This window comes from Hemiscyllium ocellatum, chromosome 4, assembly GCF_020745735.1.
Source record: "Hemiscyllium ocellatum isolate sHemOce1 chromosome 4, sHemOce1.pat.X.cur, whole genome shotgun sequence".
NCBI classification, from domain to species: domain Eukaryota; kingdom Metazoa; phylum Chordata; class Chondrichthyes; order Orectolobiformes; family Hemiscylliidae; genus Hemiscyllium; species Hemiscyllium ocellatum.
Window position 1 is genome coordinate 18,872,306 of NC_083404.1, and position 19,218 is coordinate 18,891,523.

The 19,218-nt window shown below is 41.4% G+C and overlaps 1 protein-coding gene across 1 annotated transcript in view; it reads right to left on the reverse strand.

The window, feature by feature from the left end:
• Window positions 1-19,218, reverse strand: part of LOC132815316 (lethal(3)malignant brain tumor-like protein 4) — a 251,003-nt gene that overhangs the window by 179,763 nt on the left and 52,022 nt on the right. Inside the window, exons 9-10 of the mRNA XM_060824166.1 lie at window positions 7,119-7,270; window positions 1,908-1,984 (exon numbers count right to left, since the gene is read on the reverse strand). Coding sequence (XP_060680149.1) covers window positions 1,908-1,984; window positions 7,119-7,270 — 229 coding nt within the window. The remainder of the gene's footprint in view (window positions 1-1,907; window positions 1,985-7,118; window positions 7,271-19,218) is intronic.

Here is a 19,218-nt window from a genome sequence, read left to right on the forward strand (position 1 = left end):
TCCACACAGACAGTCATCCAAGGCTGGAATCAAACCCAGGTCCCTGGCGATGTAAGGCTTCAGTGTTAACCACTGAGCCACCGTGCCGAGAGATACACATATGAAACTTAAATAAGACAAAAACATTTAATTTTCTTTTACAAAATTAAAGCAACCTTAAGTAAAATGCTTGGGAATTGACATTTTTAAGTGTTACGTTAATGGACATATGTGTTTTGAGGGGCTAATAAACAGAGCTAACGTAATTACCATTCAAACAATGGCCTACATTTACATGATAAAGTCAGAGTTGAAAGGAAGAAAACTTTAAATGGTTGACCTTTTTCTGATTTTCCTAATGGAAAAAGCATGTTAACTGTTATCTTTTTCATAATGGATTTAAATTATCCTGACATTTCCTGGGGGAAAAAAAGCCAGATTACAGAATTGAAGATTGCTAGTTTAAATCTCTATTTGGCACACCTTAAATGTGTCACATTGCCATGGAGATAGGTTGCAGGGATAGTATTTATTCATTTGAGTTATTTGTGTGATTTCTCACAGAGACAAACAGTTGGGTTTGGATCAACTGGGCAGCAGCTTTGAACAAAGCAGTGAATGTGTCTGCCACGATCTGTACAGGAGAAAAGAAAAACTGTCCAAGGGAGCTTCTCAGTGTTGGAGCCACTGAGTAAGAAGCCATTGAATAAAAAATGAGGTCTGCAGATGCTGGAGATCACAGCTGCAAATGTGTTGCTGGTCAAAGCACAGCAGGTTAGGCAGCATCTCAGGAATAGACCATTGAAGCCCACTCTTGAGCTGAGCTGTCTACAATCAGGAGATACTTCAGAAGTGTTCTCTTGCTGGATGCTGGTGGAACAAGGCAAGGAAACTTCATATCACAGACAGCAACAGAAACACTGAGGAGGGTCAAAGCGAATTTTTAAAAGCTGGTGACACCACTTGAACTGTTTCCAGAAGTGAAGAAACTTCAAGATTGTGTATGGTATAGGGGAGCTCCTTAATGGAAATAAAAGTCATATGTGAAATGATTCGTTGAAGGTTTTGAGTTTAAAATTCCAGTGTTTATGAAACATGGAAGGTTGAGCGCTTGCTTTGCATAATGCTGATAAAGTAATAGTTTTCATACAAAAAATCTTTGATTGTATAATTTGTGATATAAGTCTTTCAGTTACTAATTGATAGCTTAAAGTTCTTGTCTCAATTTACAGATTTCCCTTTAAATCATAATATTGAAATGTTATTCCACACAACAAGAAAATGGTGAAGAAGAAACAATGCCTGTGCATTGCTGGTTGGACAATTGAGTGAGACTGCCTTTCTGCATTTTGTAACATTCTTTGAGAGAGTATTTATATCGCTCCTTATTTATATGTGAACAGAAGTTGAACTGATTGCACCAAGTTACTATTATAATTGTTGCTCCGTATGAATTGTCTGCTGGTACAACTGTGGGGTTTTACAAAATTAGAGTCAGCGATGGGGAAACCATAGAGAGCAGCTCACTTTCCACTTCTTTCGGCTATGATGAGGGGGCAGGTATACAGACATCAATGAGAAAACTGCTTAATTTTCATTTTGATGCAAGAATTGCATCAAATATTATCAAAGTCTGGAAAATGGGTATCATTTCACACCCAAGTAGCAACTGAGATTTTGATTTGTTCTGTTGCTTTTGTGAGCATTCGTGGTACAGAACATTCTTTTCTCAATGAAGAGGAAATTTCCAAACAATTGCAGACATCGCAGTCATCCTTAGTGGATAACTACGCGTGTAGCTATTATAGGAATTACCTCATTGATAACAACATTTGAAGGTTTGAACAACCGACATGCTTATACATTTCTTATAGTCTATTATTACCCTGATTTCAGAGAACTGTACTGAAGCATATTAACTCACCCACCTTGGGGAGGTGTGAGGGTCTTGCCTTGTTCCTGACACCAGCCCACTGGATGGATGTATGGGCTACTCGCATCACACCTGCCAAACAACAAATTACCACATTATTGAATAAAAACATTAAATGATTTTTAAATACAGCAAGCCAACATAAACAGCAGAGATCATCAGAATTTGGTGTGTAGCTCAATCAGATCTGTTCCAAAGTAAACACAAAATTCTGGAAGGTCAAAGTGATACATGTGTACAAATGACAGTAAAGCTGTCATTGTTGAAAAACTGCATTTTTATGCATATGACTTGATTGGCTTGGATATTACTTAAACTTGTGGAAATAGGCTGAAAGTTAACAGCATGGCTAATGAGGCATGGCCGAAATTTCTTGCCTTGCAGCAATTACCCTCAGCTCCTTTATCAATCTAAAATCTGGAAATCAGTCTTGATTTGATTCATTAACTCAACTGCCATCACATACTGGGGGATAAGTTTCCAAACACTACAACCCTCAAGAAGCAATTTCTCCTGATCTCTATCTTAATAAAGAACTCCATTTTGAAACGGCATTCCCCTGCCTCCGGTTCTGGACTCCCCCACGTGGAAAAACATCTCTGACCATCTACCCTGTCATGATCCCTCAGAACATTACATGCTTTGAGAAAATCACTTCTGACTCTTCTGAATTCCAATAGGTATAGGCCCTTTCCCCAGAAGGCAACCCTTTCATCCCAGGAATCAGTCAAGTTGATCTTCTCTGAACTTAACCTGCACACTCTGCTGCCCATGTTCTTAAAGAGGGTCTCGCTCTGAAAACTCAGCTATTCCCTTATCTTTATTCATTGATTAACTGTTACTTATGTACGTTTGTACTTTCCCTTCAGGGAAATATATTTTATTCTTTGAATTTTGAAATACTACCCATTGGTGTTCTGCATTGTCATTTTCTAATATTATTTTGACATTTCTTTTTCAAGTTCTGTCACTAACCCCTCAAAATCAGTTTTCCCCGATTTGGTTTTCAACAAAACGATATCCTTCCTTATCATCATCGGAATGGTCATTGTTGCCTAAATGATACCTAGTATTGCATTATTCTGTTATCTGATCTGGTTCATTCTACATTAATGTATCTAATAACAGATCTTGCCTTGTTGGGTTTTTCATATCTTTTGTTGGAAAGCACCCATGAACACATTGTAGGAACTCCGCTCCCTTATTCACTTTATCCACTGCTTCTATCCAAATCACATTCAGGCAGTTAAAATCCTCCATGACGTTTTTTTTTGTTTTTTCACTCGATTCCTTAAATTTCTGCTCTTTCTCCTCCAAATCCCTTCCACAATTCAGTGCCCCACAGATGACATCTATGAATGTGATTCATGCTTCTTTATCTATTTGGATTCTATTTTAGTCTTGCTAATAGCGGTATCCCTTTTCTCAACTACCATTATGCTGTCTTGAATAAGTACAACTATGCTATACCCCACATAGTCCTTGTTTAGTCCTTCATCCTGATTTTTCAACAGCCATAACTCAGTATTGTCCTACCCCTGCTGGTTTGTCCTCCTGCACGATTTCCTCCATATTTATTTTGGGCATTGCTGTAACCACATCTTAACAAGGCTTTGACCCACTTTGCACTTAAGCATCTTTTTAACCTCACATCCGATCTCTCTATTCATTCCCTTGCCAACAAAGTCTTCCTGGAATTTATTCTTTCTTTTGCCCTCCTTCACTTGTTTGCTTTACATTTAGGTTGAAAATCTCTCTTGTCCCAATCATAGAGTCATAGAGATGTATGTCCAACTCATCCATTCCGACCAGATATCCCAACTCAATCTAGACCCACCTGCCACCACCTGGCCCATAACCCTCTAAACCCTTCCTATTCATATACTCATCCAGATGCCTTTTAAATGCTGTAATTGTACCAGCCTCCACCACTTCCTCTGGCAGCTCATTCCATACACGTAACATGCTCTGCATGAAAATGTTGCCCCTTAGATTTCTTTTAAATCTTTCCCCTCTCACTCTAAACCTATGCCCTCTAGTTCTGGATTCCCTGACCCCAGAGAAAAGATTTTGCCTATTTACCCTATCCATGCCCCTCATAATTTTGTAAATTTGTATAAGATCACCCTGCAACCTCCGACGATCCAGGGAAAACACCCTATTCAGGCTCTCCCGATAGCTCAAATCCTCCAACCCTGGCAACATCCTTGTGAATCTTTTCTGAACCCTTTCAAGTTTCACAACATCTTTCCAATAGGAAGGAGACCAGAACTGCACGCAATATCCAACAGTGGCCCAACCAATGTCCTGCCCCAACATGACCTCCCAACTCCTGTACTCAATACCCTGATCAATAAAGGAAAGCATACCAAACACTTGCTTCACTATCCTATCTACCTCTGACTCCACTTTCAAGAACCTGCACTCCAAAGTCTCTTTGTTCAGCAACACTCCCCAGGACCTTACCATTACATGTATAAGTCCTGCTCTGACTTGCTTTCCCAAAATACAGCAGCTCACATTTATCTAAATTAAACTCATCTGCCACTCCTCAGTCCATTGGCCCATCTGGTCAAGATTCTGTTGTACTCGGAACATAGAACATTACAGCCTTCGGCCCTCGATATTGCGCTGCCGTCATATTAATCTGAAGCCCATGCCACCTGCACTATTCCATGTACGTCCATATGACTGTCCAATGACGACTTAAACGCACTTAAACTTGGCGAATCTCCTACCGTTGCAGGCAAAACATTCCATACCCTTACTACTCTCGGAGTAAAGAAACTACCTTTGACATCTGTCTTATACCTACCTCACCTCACTTTAAAGTTGTGTCCCCTCATGTTTGCCGTCCCCATACTTGGAAAAAGGCTCTCCCTGTCCACCCTATCTAACCTGAGCTGAAAATGTGTTGATGGTTAAAGCACAGCAGGTCAGGCAGCATCCAAGGAACAGGAAATTCGACGTTTCGGGCCAGAGAGCCATTCCTGATGAAGGGCTCTGGCCCGAAACGTCGAATTTCCTGTTCCTTGGATGCTGCTGTGCTTTAACCAGCAACACATTTTCAGCTCTGATCTCCAGCATCTGCAGACCTCACTTTTTACACCCTATCTAACCCTCTGATTATCTTGTATGTCTCTAAAAGTAACCTTCTTCGCTGTCCACTACACCTCCAATTTTGGTGTCATCTGCAAACAACCAACTATACCTCCTATATTCACATCTAAATCATCTATATAAAAGATGAAAAGCAGTGGACGCAGCACCGATCCTTGTCGCACTCCACTGGTCACAGGCCTCCAGTCTCAAAAGCAACCCTCCACCACCACCCTCTGTCTTTTACCTTGGAGCCAGTTCTGTATCCAAATGGCTAGTTCTCCCTGTATTTCATAAGATGTAACCTTGCTAACCAGCATCCCATGAGGAACCTTGTTGAATGCCTTATTGATGTCCATTTAGGTCATGTCTATCGCTCTGTCCTCATCAATTTTCTTTGTTACTTCTTCAAACAACTCAATCAAGTTCATGAGACATGATTTCCTAAGCAAAGTCATGCTGACTATCCCTAATCAGTTCTTGCCTTTCCAAATCTAGATGAACCTTGATTATCCGAATATCAGTTTATCTGGCAAGATCGCAACGTCCCAATGCATGGCTAAACTATGTTATCCTGCATTTGATTATCCGGAATTTGATCAACTGAATGAAATACTCCTCACCCATGTCCTTTGGATAATCAAGACTCCTCTCTACATGTAAATCCTGTCCCTCAGGAATCCATCCAACAACTTGCCCACCACTGACGTCAAGCTCACCCCGGTCTATAGTTCCCTGGCTTTTCTTACCACTTTTCTAAAATAGTGGCACCACGTTAGCCAACCTCCAGTCTTCGAGCGCCTCACCTGTGACTATTGATAATCCAAATATCTTAGCAAGAGACCCAAAAATCACTTCCCGAGCTCCCCACAGAGTTCTAGGGTCCACCTGATCAGGACCTCAGGATTCATCACTTTTATGCATTTCACAACATCCAGCACCACCTCCTCTGAAATATGAATATTTTTCAAGATGTCACCATCTATTTCCCTACATTCTATATCTTCCATGTCCTTCTCCACAGTAAACACTGATGTGAAATACTTGTTTAGTATCTCCCCCATTTCCTGTGACTCCACACAAAGGCCCCCTTGCTGATATTTGAGGGTTAATCCTAACCCCATTCCTCAACTTACTGGTGTAAAGTCTTTGACACCTGCCTATGTACACTTCAAGCCTGGCCTGGGTCCCTGTCCATTTCAAATGGAACTTATTCCATTGGTACAGATCATTCCTGCCCCAAAATAGTATTCAGCTTGCATTCCATGGAAAGGTTCTTTTCTTTCCTGGGCAATAACTCAAAGATTATGGTCAGCTTTGGTTTTTAATTGAGAATTCAACTCTTGATATTATTACAGCAGGATCCCCTTCCTGGCCTTATATATGTTGTTTGTTTGAACATGGACTGTGATGATGGAATTTACCCCCATTTCCTTTCTCAGTTCTTTCTTAGCTAGCATGAATTATCCCTTATCATGGCACTGTGTAGGCAACTCCCCCTCTTTGGGACTTCTTACTGTTCGCCACAGAGGACCCTGCCTTTTCAACCCACCGTCACCCCCAAATAATAAAGTCACCTGTTAATTCCATATTTCTATTCAGGTCTGCCTCCATACATGCATGCATGCACACCTACTTTGAGACTGGTCAGGACATACAATGGTAGCTTTGTGTAGACGTGCTCTCATTTCTTTGGTCTTTCTGCCATCCTTACCACACAGCTTTTGTCACTGCCTTTATAAGCAGTAGTGGGTTTGAGAGCCTAATACTGCATCATGACACTCCCTCCGCCATTGCCCCTCAAGACAACTCCCATTCTTCCTACACCTGCTTTTGTCACATGTTGGCGCCACCATATTTTCTGGGGTATTTCCACCCCAATAACCATGTACACTGAACTGACACACACACACACACACACACACAGCATGCCTCTGTTAGTTTTAGTTGACTAACTCCATGGCTTAGAGTTGACTCTTTCAGCAGAAGAAAATCCACCTCACTCAAATTCTAGGATATATATTACATTTTTGATATTTCTCGACAGTTGTATCAGAAGACCTACGCAGTAAACCAGCACTGAGAATGATGATAAACAAGCCCTCACCAGTAATCATACGTATCATCCCAGTTATCAAAATGAACCAAAAAGCGATTGTCTACAATATCTGTGACTGATGCAACACAGATCAGGGAGGGATTCTTTCTGTCCACTGCTTCCAGCTTCATACCTACTCGAAATCCTGAAGGAGTAACAGCCTGAAAGATAAATAATGAATATTTTAGAAAATAAATAAACATGACAACATTAGCTACAGGTCATTCTGCTATGATGCATGTATTGCTCATGTGAATTCGCTATAACATGATTGATGAATTGGGGACACTTTATACAGAGCTGAAAATGTGTTGCTGGAAAAGCGCAGCAGGTCAGGCAGCATCCAAAGAGCAGGAGAATCGACATTTTGGGCTTGAGCCCTCCTTCATGCCTGAAACGGCGATTCTCCTGCTCTTTGGATGCTGCCTGACCTGCTGCGCTTTTCTAGCAACACATTTTCAGCTCTGATCTCCAGCATCTGCAGTCCTCACTTTCTCCTCGACACTTTATACAGCACAGTTTTTTGCAGCTTGTATCGGACATAACACGATTCCGGCCCCATTAGTTTAAATGGTGCTACTGTTATGCGATTTTCTTATTACTGGGATTGTACGAGAATGAAACTACCACGTTATAGCAGAGCTGACTGTACATGAAAGTGATGACATATCTTGCGAAAAATATGCTGGGCAACAAATAATAACCACTGCCTTTAGATGTAAGTACTTAGCAAGGGGGATATTGTGATGGAACTATTAACAATCACCGTCTGAGACTGACGAAAAGTCAGGGACTGAACTGAAACACAGAGAGGGTGGCAAATGAGATGATGGCAGGAGCAGCATGTCAATCTGCCTGTTCTACTCCTCATTAACAACTGTCCCCAAGGACAGGGACAAAGCACAGTGCCTCTTAATTGGTTCAGATCATTAGTGAGCTCATTTAGAACCTTTTTAGACTCGTAGAAATTTCCATGGGGTGGGCAGCTATTCATACAGACCAGAAGGAGGCCATTCAGCCCATTGAGTCAGCATGAAGAGTATCACACCCAGACCCAACTCCCCATACTACTATCACATTTACCATGGCTAATCCATCTACTCTACATATCCATGGACATTACAGGGCAATTTAGCATGCCCACTCCACCTAACCTGCACATCTTTTGATTGTACGAGGAAACAGGTACACCCAGGGGAAACCCACACAGACGCAGGGAGAATGTGCAAACTCTGCACAGACAGTTATCTGAGGCTGAAATCGAACCTAGGTCTCTAGCACAGTGAGGCAGCAGTGATAACTACTAAGCCACCCTGCATAGCTCCCTGAACTTTGAGAACTACAGTTGGACAGGATAAAGGCATCCATCTTGAAACAGTTTGATTTAGTTGAAAAAAGAAGTGAAAGTTTGGACAAGAAATCCTGAACACCTGTAAAACTTGAATACTTGAATAATCAACCTTACACTTCTTTATCCCAGATCCCAGCTCTGCATTTGCCACAATTATTTGGAAGATGAAGATTATTGAAAACTAGAGAGGGTTCAGAGGAGATTTACCAGGATGTTGCCTGCTTTTGGAAGGTTTGAGTTATAAAGAATGGCTGGGATCTTTTTCACTAGTGCGTAGGAGGTTGAGAGGTGACATTATAGAGGTTTATGAAAACTAACCTTCCAGCTCAGCGAGCAAACCTACATTCAGAGGTTTATAATATCATGAGGGGTAAAGATACGGTTAATGTCAGGATGGTGGATTTCAAGACTAGGGGCATATTTTTAAGGGGAGAGGAGAGAGATTTAGCAAAGACACAAGGAGCAAATTCTTTACACAGAAGTTGGTTCATGTATGGAATGAATTGCCAAGGGACTGATGGATGTGGGCACAGTTACAATGTTTAGTTAAGCCCATGAATAGGAAAGATTTGGAGAGATAGGAGTCAGGAGCAGGTAGGTGGGACAAGCTTAGCTGGGGATTATGTTCAGTAAGGACTGGTTGGGCCACTTCCATGCTCATCACATCTAAATGGCAGCTACAGCTGATTTGGGCTTGAGACTAACCTACCTCTCTGTTGTTCCACCTCAATTCCAGTATCCCTGGCCATGAGCTGGGAAGCGATATGGATCATTAAACCCTACCCCATGAAAATCATACTTGATGGCAAGGAGATTGTTCGATCTCTAGGGACAAATTTCCTTGAGATCAGAAGTGTAGTCACTTATTGCTGACCGTGATATTTTAGCTAATACCCATTTCTGATGGCACCTATTCAGCACATTTCTATTTGCATAACTGCACTTAATTTCCAATTTACCAAGTATCTTAGGCATGCAGATTGGCATCCACCTTCATTTTAAAAAATCCACACATAGAAACTTCTGAGACATGCAAATCCCGCTGCTCCATTATTATGGCAGCAGAACAAGATCACAGATTTTCAGCTTCACAACCTTTTGATCCAAATACTGACAAAAATTGCTTCAAATGCACTTTTCAAAGACACAAACTGTGTGCCATTATGCTAAAGCTTACAACCAAGACAAAAGGCAGGAAAAACAGGAAATAATTTCAGTACATTGTATTGCTGTGTAGAAAGACAGATTTACCATTTAACAACTTCAAAACATTAAGTTTCTTTATTTCTATTGGATTGTCAAAATTCACTGGATTCATTCTCTCAATCAACAATGCACAAATAACAAAGATTGACTTTGGTATCCAATGACTTATTTTTAAATCAGCTCATGACAATCCAGTTCTTTCTCATCTTAAATTAATTTAACCATCATGCAATTGCTGCAAAGCCTTCGCTGAACAAATCAACCATAGTTGAGAGGTTTATATTAAGTAATAATAAAGCTGGCTCACAGAAAGGTCCTATTCAAACTGCATAGCCCTTGAGTCAGATCACAATTTGAGCATGGGACCTAGTCTTAATTACAAAGACACAAGGAAGACTACTCAAAAGCCAGGAGACTGATTTTCAGTTTCACAACACTTGGTTGTGAGGAAAAAGTACAGAAACTTGGACTTGTTTCTTGTTAAACAGTAATCGACTGAAGGTGAGAAAAAAGTCAGACAGCACAGGTCTGGAAGAAGCTTTGTAAAAAACCTGTAAAGGATGTCCAAAGTAATCCAGTATGGTACAGCATAACTTTGAGGGACAAAAGCTCTGCTTGTCAAAAAATTGACAATAACTTATAAATTTAAAAAAAAATTCAAATGCAACGCACCACAAACAGCATTTGTTCATCAAGTGATTTGAAGAGGGTTGTCAAAAGCAGTGTAGGCAGAGACAAATAAAACTGCAGATGCTGGAATCCAAAGTAGACATGCAGGAGGCTGGAAGAACACAGCAGGCCAGGCAGCACCAGGAGATGAAGAAGTCAACGTTACGGGTGTAACCCTTCTTCAGAAGTATTGTGGGTAGCTTGGAAACAGATATTTATGGCTTTGTAAATAAAATGATGAAGTCGGTGATGTATTAAATAAGTGGGGTTGGTTTTACTTAGTTGGCTGGATGGCTGGTTTGCAGTGTGGGGACACCAACACTGGATTCAATTCTTGCACCGGCCATGGTTACAATGAAGCATTTTCCTTCTCAGTCTCTCCCTTTGACTATGGTATGGTGACCTTCTGGTTGAACCACCCCCCAGTCATCTCTTTCCAATGAGAGAACAGCCCTACGGTCAGTAAGACTATTTCGACTTTAGCTTAGATTATTTACAGAAGAGGAGGAGGATACCACTCCTGATGACCCAAGGAACATAACGCTGAATCAGTGGCAAGGACAAGCAAAAAACACAAATTAAGAAAATAATGGCAGAGATCCAAGAGAAATAGGTGGGGACATCGCAGATGCAAAACAAGGATGATCCAAATGAAAGTAAAATGCTGGAAATCAGAAACAAATACAGAGAATGCTGGAGAAACTCAGTGGGTCCAACATCTGTGGGGACAGCAACAGAGTGAACACTTTTGAGTCTAGTATGGCTTTTCTTCAGAACTGCCTAGCAGATTGACAGTCACAGACTTGTAGAGATGTACAGCATGCAAACAGACTCTTTGGTCTAATTTGTCCATGCCGATCAGATATCCTAAATTAATCTAGCCCCATTAGCCAGCATTTGGCCCATATCCCTTTAACCCATCATATTCATGTATCTATCCAGGTATCTGTTAAATGTTGCAATGTTTTCATTGTACCAGCCTCCACCACTTCCTCTGGCAACTCATTCCATACATGCACCAACTTCTTTGTGAAGACGTTGTCCCTTAGGTTCCTTTAAAACTTTCCCTTCTCATTCAAAATGCTTCTCTCTCCAATAACCTTCCCGAAATCTCTCCATACAGGAGCTGCTGCTTCAAGTTGGAAATCGCATGCTATTTCAGGAAGATTACAGGGGGAACCAAGAATATTTGAACAATTCGCCCAGTTTCTGTCATCAGGAAATGATTAACACTTGGTTCTGCTTTAATGCAGTAGTTCCATCCTTATGCAATACCATGTTATAAGAAAATCGCATAATAGCAGCACCATTTAAACTAACGGGCTGGAATTTCATTATAACCAATACATACTTTAAAAGTCCGTGCATTAGAAATAGAGAACCCAATTTGTCAATCACATTATAGCTAATTTGTGTTAATGAAATACACATTATAGCGAAATGACCTGTACCGATAATTAATTAGGGATAACGGCATGTGCTGTAATTGGCTGGATGTGACAGGTTCTGCCTGACAATGTTCTAAATAATAATCCCATTAAAAGTGAACCAGGATATGTTCCAGAGATAATGTAAAGCAGCTGACGCTTATTGGAGCAGATACAAGTGTCATAGTCCTGGGGGATTGCGTATGGGTGTGGTAGTGTCTCTATCTCTGAGCCAGGAGACCTGAATTCAAATCCTAACTGCTCCAGAGGTGTGTACACACATTTCTGATCAGAAGATATCTACAACCCTGCTTTCTGTGCATGTGAGCCGGGAGACTATGGTTCAAGTCCCATCTGCTGCAGAACGGAGTCAGAATACATTTGATTCACAATGTTTAACAGGTTCTTGTGGTGCTGGAACAGGAGGTCCTGGGTTCAAGCCTGATCTTCTGCAGAAATCATAAATTTCCAAACATAGGTTTTTTTTTGCAGTAAGGGAAGCTATTTAGTCAAGGAGGATGATTGGCTTACTTCTGCTCCTGTTTCACGGTTTTACGGTGTGTCACTGGTAAAACTTGCTCTCTCTTCCTATCCTATCATTGACTGAGTTAACAACCAATTAGATGTGCTCATCTGGCCTGACCATGTGCATCGAACAGTGTCAAGCACCAATGGAAATCCAGTCATGTGTAATATCATAGCTTCATAAAACATTGATGGGTGGAGCAGCAAAATACTCTCCAAATGTTATATGGTGATGTTAATCGTCAAGATTGGCCCTGTGCAGTCACATAGGCAGGCAGCTTAGAGTTGAAATTCCTAGGTCTTAAATGGACCACCTCTTATTCTGAGCTAATGCCACTCCAAGTCCTAGACTCTTCCACAAGGAGAAACTACCTTTTACATCTACCCTGTCAAGTTTCCTGAGAATTTTGTATGTTTCACAATGGTTGCCTCACAATCTCAATGGGTACAGACCCAATCTACTAAACCTCTCCTTATAAGACAATCCCTCCATCCTGACATCAGTTTAATAAACCTGCTCTTGTCTAGCTCCAATACCATTATTACATCTCTAAGGAGTCTGAAATTGTCCATAATATTTTCACTGTGACCTGACTATTAGATTCAATTCCCTTCGAAATAAAAGCCAATAGTTAGTTAGTTTAATTCGTGCTGCTATCATGTGACTTTCTGATAACACAGGATTGCATAAGAATGAGGCTACTGCATTATAGCAGAAACGTGTGATGGCTGTAACGTGATTACAACATTGTAAGCGCTGTTTCTGAAGGGCAATTTTTCTATAATGCAAGGTTGCACAAGAGTGCAACCATCACGTTATAGAAGAATTACCTGAATTCCATTTGCCTTCCCAATTGCTCATGGAACTTGGATGCTAGTATTTGTGATTCATGGATGAGAACCCCTGAATCCCTCTGTTCTGCAGGTTTCTGCAAAGTGGTAATGGTTAGAGCAAAGAAAAAGAACTTAGGACATGGCCTAAAAATTAGGGCCAGCTCTTTAAGGAACGTAAGTAGAAAATGGTAGCAAAAATCTGGAACTCTCTTTCATTAATAGCAATTAACATGCGATTGATCATTAATTTTAATCAGGCTTTTGTCAATCAATGGTATTAAGGGATAGGAGATAGAAGAAATTAGGTCACAGGCCAGCTACGATATCCTTAAAAAGCAGAAGTGGATCACAAAGTTAAAATGGTCTGTTTCAGTTCCTTTGTTGCAATGGGGCAATGTGCTCAAGTTTAAACAAAAACAACTGGAACCAAAAGCACAGAACTCTCCGCACACAGAGTAGTCAACACATGGAATAACTTGCGAATAGTTTGATTGAAGCAAAAATCCTCATGGTAAAAAAAAGAGTTTAACTTTGTGTTTGCAGCGATGGATCCTCCATCATTTGCAGCTATCTTGTGGCTGTATTCCCCCTGTTGCAATCATCTATCAGTTCTGAATAATTAAACAATACATTTTCTTCCTTCAGCACAGTGGAAGGAATGACACAGAACAGATGGTGACATGAAAACCATACTGATGTTAGGGATATCCAAGCTTATTGCATTAAGCTCACTTATCCTCAAGCACTTGCAGAATTGTTTATGCTACAGAAGGAGGCTCACTCAGTACATCAAATCTGCACTGACACGGAGTTCTCCTGCCTTCTCCCTGTAATACTGCACATTCATCCTTTTAACTGACAGTCTCATGCCTTACCGAATGCTGTAATTGAACCTGCCTCCACCAAAGTCTCAGACAGAGCATCCTAATCACTGACTGTGTGAAAAATCTCCTGCAGGGAAATACACATTTGAAATTGCAAAAAGTTCTTATCACCTGGAGCAGACAAGGATAGATACAAGGTAATCCAAGCAGAAAATTCTCATGCAATGTAAATAAATACTCATAGTTAGAGATGTACAGAGAAAACTTATCCATGAAGCAGGTGACAAACTCAGTTGGCTCTTCATTTCACCTTGGAGTGTCCTCAGGGTTTTATTATCAAATATACAAAAAAAACCTGCTTTGACCATCATCAGCATGGATAGAGTAAAGAGATAAGATTTTTTCCCTGGGGTGGTGGGGAAAGTGCAGAACTAGAGGGCATAAGTTTAGGGTGAGAGGAGAAAGATTTAAAAGAAACCTAAGGGGCAACGTTTTCAAGCAGAGGGTGGTACCTGTATGGAATGAGCTGCCAGAGGAAGTGGTGGAAGCTGGTACAATTACAACCTTTACAAGGCATCTGGATGAATATATGAATAGGAAGGGTTTAGAGGGATATAGGCCTGGGCCTGACAAATAGTACTGAATTAACTTAGGATATCTAGTTGGCATGGACGAGTTGGATCGAAGGGTCAGTTTCCACACATCTCTATGAATCTATGATTGTATAAATTTGGTTCAGTCCATTGTGAGAGTCAAATTTCTCAGGTATCCTTCTGAATACCATGCTCTCCACCATGGATTCCCATTTCCTAGCATAAAAATATCCCAAACAGATATACATGAATGGACACAAGCACACGGTGTCAATTTGATAATTATACAAGCAGATAAAACAGAGTTTACAAGATCAATAATTCAGAATTTACTATTACATTGGAGGTTTGACAACTCATCCTGATCTGGGAATCACATTCCAGTCTTGACAGGTACACATTTTTCTCTGTCACACTTACTCAGACTTGAATACTTGGAATTTTGGAATATGGAACTGGGTGAGGAACTGCTGGTGACCTGGTCCAGAGCCTTGGCGGCAGTGGTGCCCAGAGTGAGGACTCCTAGTGGCCACAGGGCAGAGCCTGGACTCCTAGTGGTGGCAGAGTTTGAAGTGTGGACTCCTGGCAGCAGTAGGCATGGAGCCTGGGCTCTTGGCTGCATGGATGCCCACAGTTAGGACTCCTTGCAGCAATAGACCTGGAGCCTGGGCTCTTGGCTGCGGGGGTGCCCAGAGTAAGAACTCCTCACAGCAATAGGCATGGGGTCTGGGCTCTTGGCTGCAGGGTTGTCTGAAGCATGGACTCCTGGCAGCATTCTGCCCAGAGTCCGGTGGCAGCCAGGTGGCAATAGCAGAGCGAGAGTTTCTTGGGGCATCGGCTTCATCATTGCCATTCCCGGAATGGGACTCCTTGAGGCCTACCTTGCAGAGACCTTACAGAAGCTTGGCAACCATGCTTGAGACACCGATTTGAACAGAAGATGAGCTCTTATTTAAGTAATTTCTTTTTATCTTTATTGCAACTCAAAATGGTGCCAGATTGTGGTGATAAAACATTTTTCACTGCATTTAAACAATATATGTGACAATAAATCACTCATTACTTGACAGTTTGGTTATCTTACTGCTACATTTTATCATTACACCACACTACACAACCACCATCACCAGTGTATTCTTCCTTACTCTCTGTGGATGGCTGACATTCAGTACAGTTGTCTAAGTAGGCTTCGAGTCATAGAGAAGTACAGCATGGAAACAGACCATTCGGTCCAACTTGTCCATGCCAACCAGATGTCCTAACCTAACCTAATCCTATTTGCCAGCCCTTGGCCCATATCCCTCTAAACCTTCCTATTCATATACCCATCCAGATGCCTTTTAAATGCTGCAATTGTACCAGTTTCCACCACTTCCCCGGCACCTCATTCCATACACACATCACCCTCTGCTTGAAAAGGTTGTCCCTTTGGTCTCTTTTATATCTTTCCCCTCTCACCCTAAACCTATGCCCACTACTTCTGGACTCCCTCACCCCAGAGAAAAGACTTTATCTATTTATCTGATCCATGCCCCTCATGATTTTATAAACCTCTAAATTCACCCCTTAGCCTGCAATGCCAGGGAAAACAGCCCAAGCCTATTCAGCCTCTCCCTATAGCTCAAATTCTCCAACCCTGGCAACATTCTACTTATCCTCTTTTGCAATGTTGCACCATGGTCAGGACTTACTTCGTATGATCTGGGCTGGCTGCAAATTATAGAAACCTTTCTGATATCAAACCATTTGGATTTAGATTTCTGACTTGCATTCTCTGCCCAGTACACAGCTTCGTTCATTCTTTATCTGCTCAATCATTGTTCTCCAAAGACAGAGGGGAAAGAAAGACGCACAGCATTCTGTGCCTCAAACATCCTTACAAGCAGATTGTAATGGGACTGATAATTCGTTTTCCACTGGTGTAGCACAAAAATGAAGTAGTGAAATGTGAAAGTCTTGCTTTGTTGCTTAACACTTCATTATCACAGCTTTGATTTTCTGGATCATACGTTTTGCGAGGTAGCTTGAGCATGGATAGTTGAGATGATGGTATGCTGTGGTTTACTCTCTGCTTAATATAAACCTTGAAATTGTCTGTCAATCTATTACAGTCCATTGTCAGATAATAATTGCTCTGGTATACTGGATAAACTCAAAAACAGTGCTCATGCTGTCAATGATGCTTGCATTTGTCAGAATGAAATTTTCCCCTTGCACTGTGAAGAGAGATACTGCTAATTTTGTCCAAGGAGCTGGTTGGAATTTCATGTAGATGTGGAAGCTACCTCCGATCTTGAGATTGTTATATTGAGCATTCCTCACATGTCAGCAATCATCCTGATTCACCCCTGACTACTGCATATCCAACTGCAAATGTGTTGCTGGTCAAAGCACAGCAGGCCAGGCAGCATCTCAGGAATAGAGAATTCGACGTTTCGAGCATAAGCCCTTAAGAATTCTCTATTCCTGAGATGCTGCCTGGCCTGCTGTGCTTTGACCAGCAACACATTTGCAGCTGTGATCTCCAGCATCTGCAGACCTCATTTTTTACTTACTAATGCATATCCAAGCTGTCTTCTGGTTCAATACCCATGTGGTCTTGGTGTAACACTGTACATAGCGTTATACCTCTGTTATCTGGACTTGTTTGCCTTGAAAATCACTTGTGATATACCACCTGCACCCCTGGATGGCCAAAATGAATTAGTTTTTCTTGCTGATTTGGAACTGTTCACACTAGCTCTGACCAAAGTGTAGCACAGGAACATGTTCAAATTCAAACTCTAGGCCAGCCCCGTGCAAATCAGGAGGCGTATCTTGGTCTTGTGGGTTGGGTGATCTACTCAGTGTGTCAAATTCAATCACCCAGGCTTAAATCTCACTTCAAAGTCATATCCATTGAGATTGTTGGTTGATTCAACTGTGTCATATGTGATCTGTTCCCCATGGGGTGGTGGCGGTGGTTTGAATTTCATGAAGTGAAGCAAAACAGAGATCTGTGCAAACGGGTTGCCCTCCCATTGCTTTTAATGCATGTCAATTCAGGACATAAGTTGCCAACGGTTGTAAAAGCTTCTGATTATCTTTGACATGCTGTGAGACATCAATAGTATGGAAAGTCTGGCCATCCTTTGAACTTCACATTTTGCTCAGTTGGCTCTGAACTTCATCAATGTGTGTTTGCGTGCTTCCTGAATGCTTGCCTTGCTGCTCTTGTTGTGGTTTGGAATTTCATGTAGATGTGGAAGCTACCTCCGATCTTGAGATTGTTATATTGAGCATTCCTCACATGTCAGCAATCATCCTGATTCACCCCTGACTACTGCATATCCAACTGCAAATGTGTTGCTGGTCAAAGCACAGCAGGCCAGGCAGCATCTCAGGAATAGAGAATTCGACGTTTCGAGCATAAGCCCTTAAGAATTCTCTATTCCTGAGATGCTGCCTGGCCTGCTGTGCTTTGACCAGCAACACATTTGCAGCTGTGATCTCCAGCATCTGCAGACCTCATTTTTTACTTACTAATGCATATCCAAGCTGTCTTCTGGTTCAATACCCATGTGGTCTTGGTGTAACACTGTACATAGCGTTATACCTCTGTTATCTGGACTTGTTTGCCTTGAAAATCACTTGTGATATACCACCTGCACCCCTGGATGGCCAAAATGAATTAGTGTTTTCTTCTGGTGCCTGTCTTGCACTCTGGAGCTAGATTTCCTGTACACGTCTCTTGTGCTACCATGCTTTGCCGATATGAGAAAAAGGTGGACAGCTTTTTGAGGAGGTGCAACAAACCCCATCTTTTCGAGATTTTGTTGATTGGATGCACTTTGCTGACTAGAGCAATAATATTAGCTGTAACTAAAGCATGCAGTTGTGTTGACCTGCCTCAATGATCTCATACTTGAGCCCAGCTTCAAACAATACATCAATAAAACGGCCTGTCGTTCTTGCCAAGAAGATGCTTTCTAAACGCTTTAAAATTGTGCAGAGGTGCTGACTGGCAAAATGACCGTCTCTCTCTTAAGACTTCTCTTTGGAAGTCTTACACCTTTCTGCTGAGGATTCTTCTGATAAAGTAGTCAAAAGACCCTTTGAGTTGTTATCTGTATGGCACAAGCTGGACAGTGCTAATCCTGAAGGCAATCCTTGCCCTGAGCAGGTCTTGGAAACATTTCCCAAATCTTTTCTGGAACTTTCTGATCGCCTGTGCAAAGACTGAATGAATGTATTAATTCTGCGAAGCCCCTCCTTGCTTAAGGCACGTTAGATTTTTGTGTTTTCTCAGGATCATCTATTATTTGTGACTTGGAGATGTCGGTGTTGGACTGGGGTGTACAAAGTTAGAAATCACACAACACACCAGGTTATAGTTCAATAGGTTTAATTGGAAGCACTAGCTTTCAGAGCGCTGCTCCTAAATCTATTATTTGATCTGTAAAATAGAATTGCAAATGATGCTTGAATAGTTGGAATTGCATAAAGATCTCATTGTGTGCCCAATCTACAAGGTGGTGTCTAATATCCATGGTTTAGTATTAAAGATGTTGAATGGTACTTTTAAGCTGTGTGTGCTTGACTTAGTTTAAGCGTGAATTAAAAGCAGTGCCTTCAAAAACAAACTCTGTAGCTGAGAGCGTGTTACTCTGTTTCACTGCCAAGAATGATGTGTTGTCACTT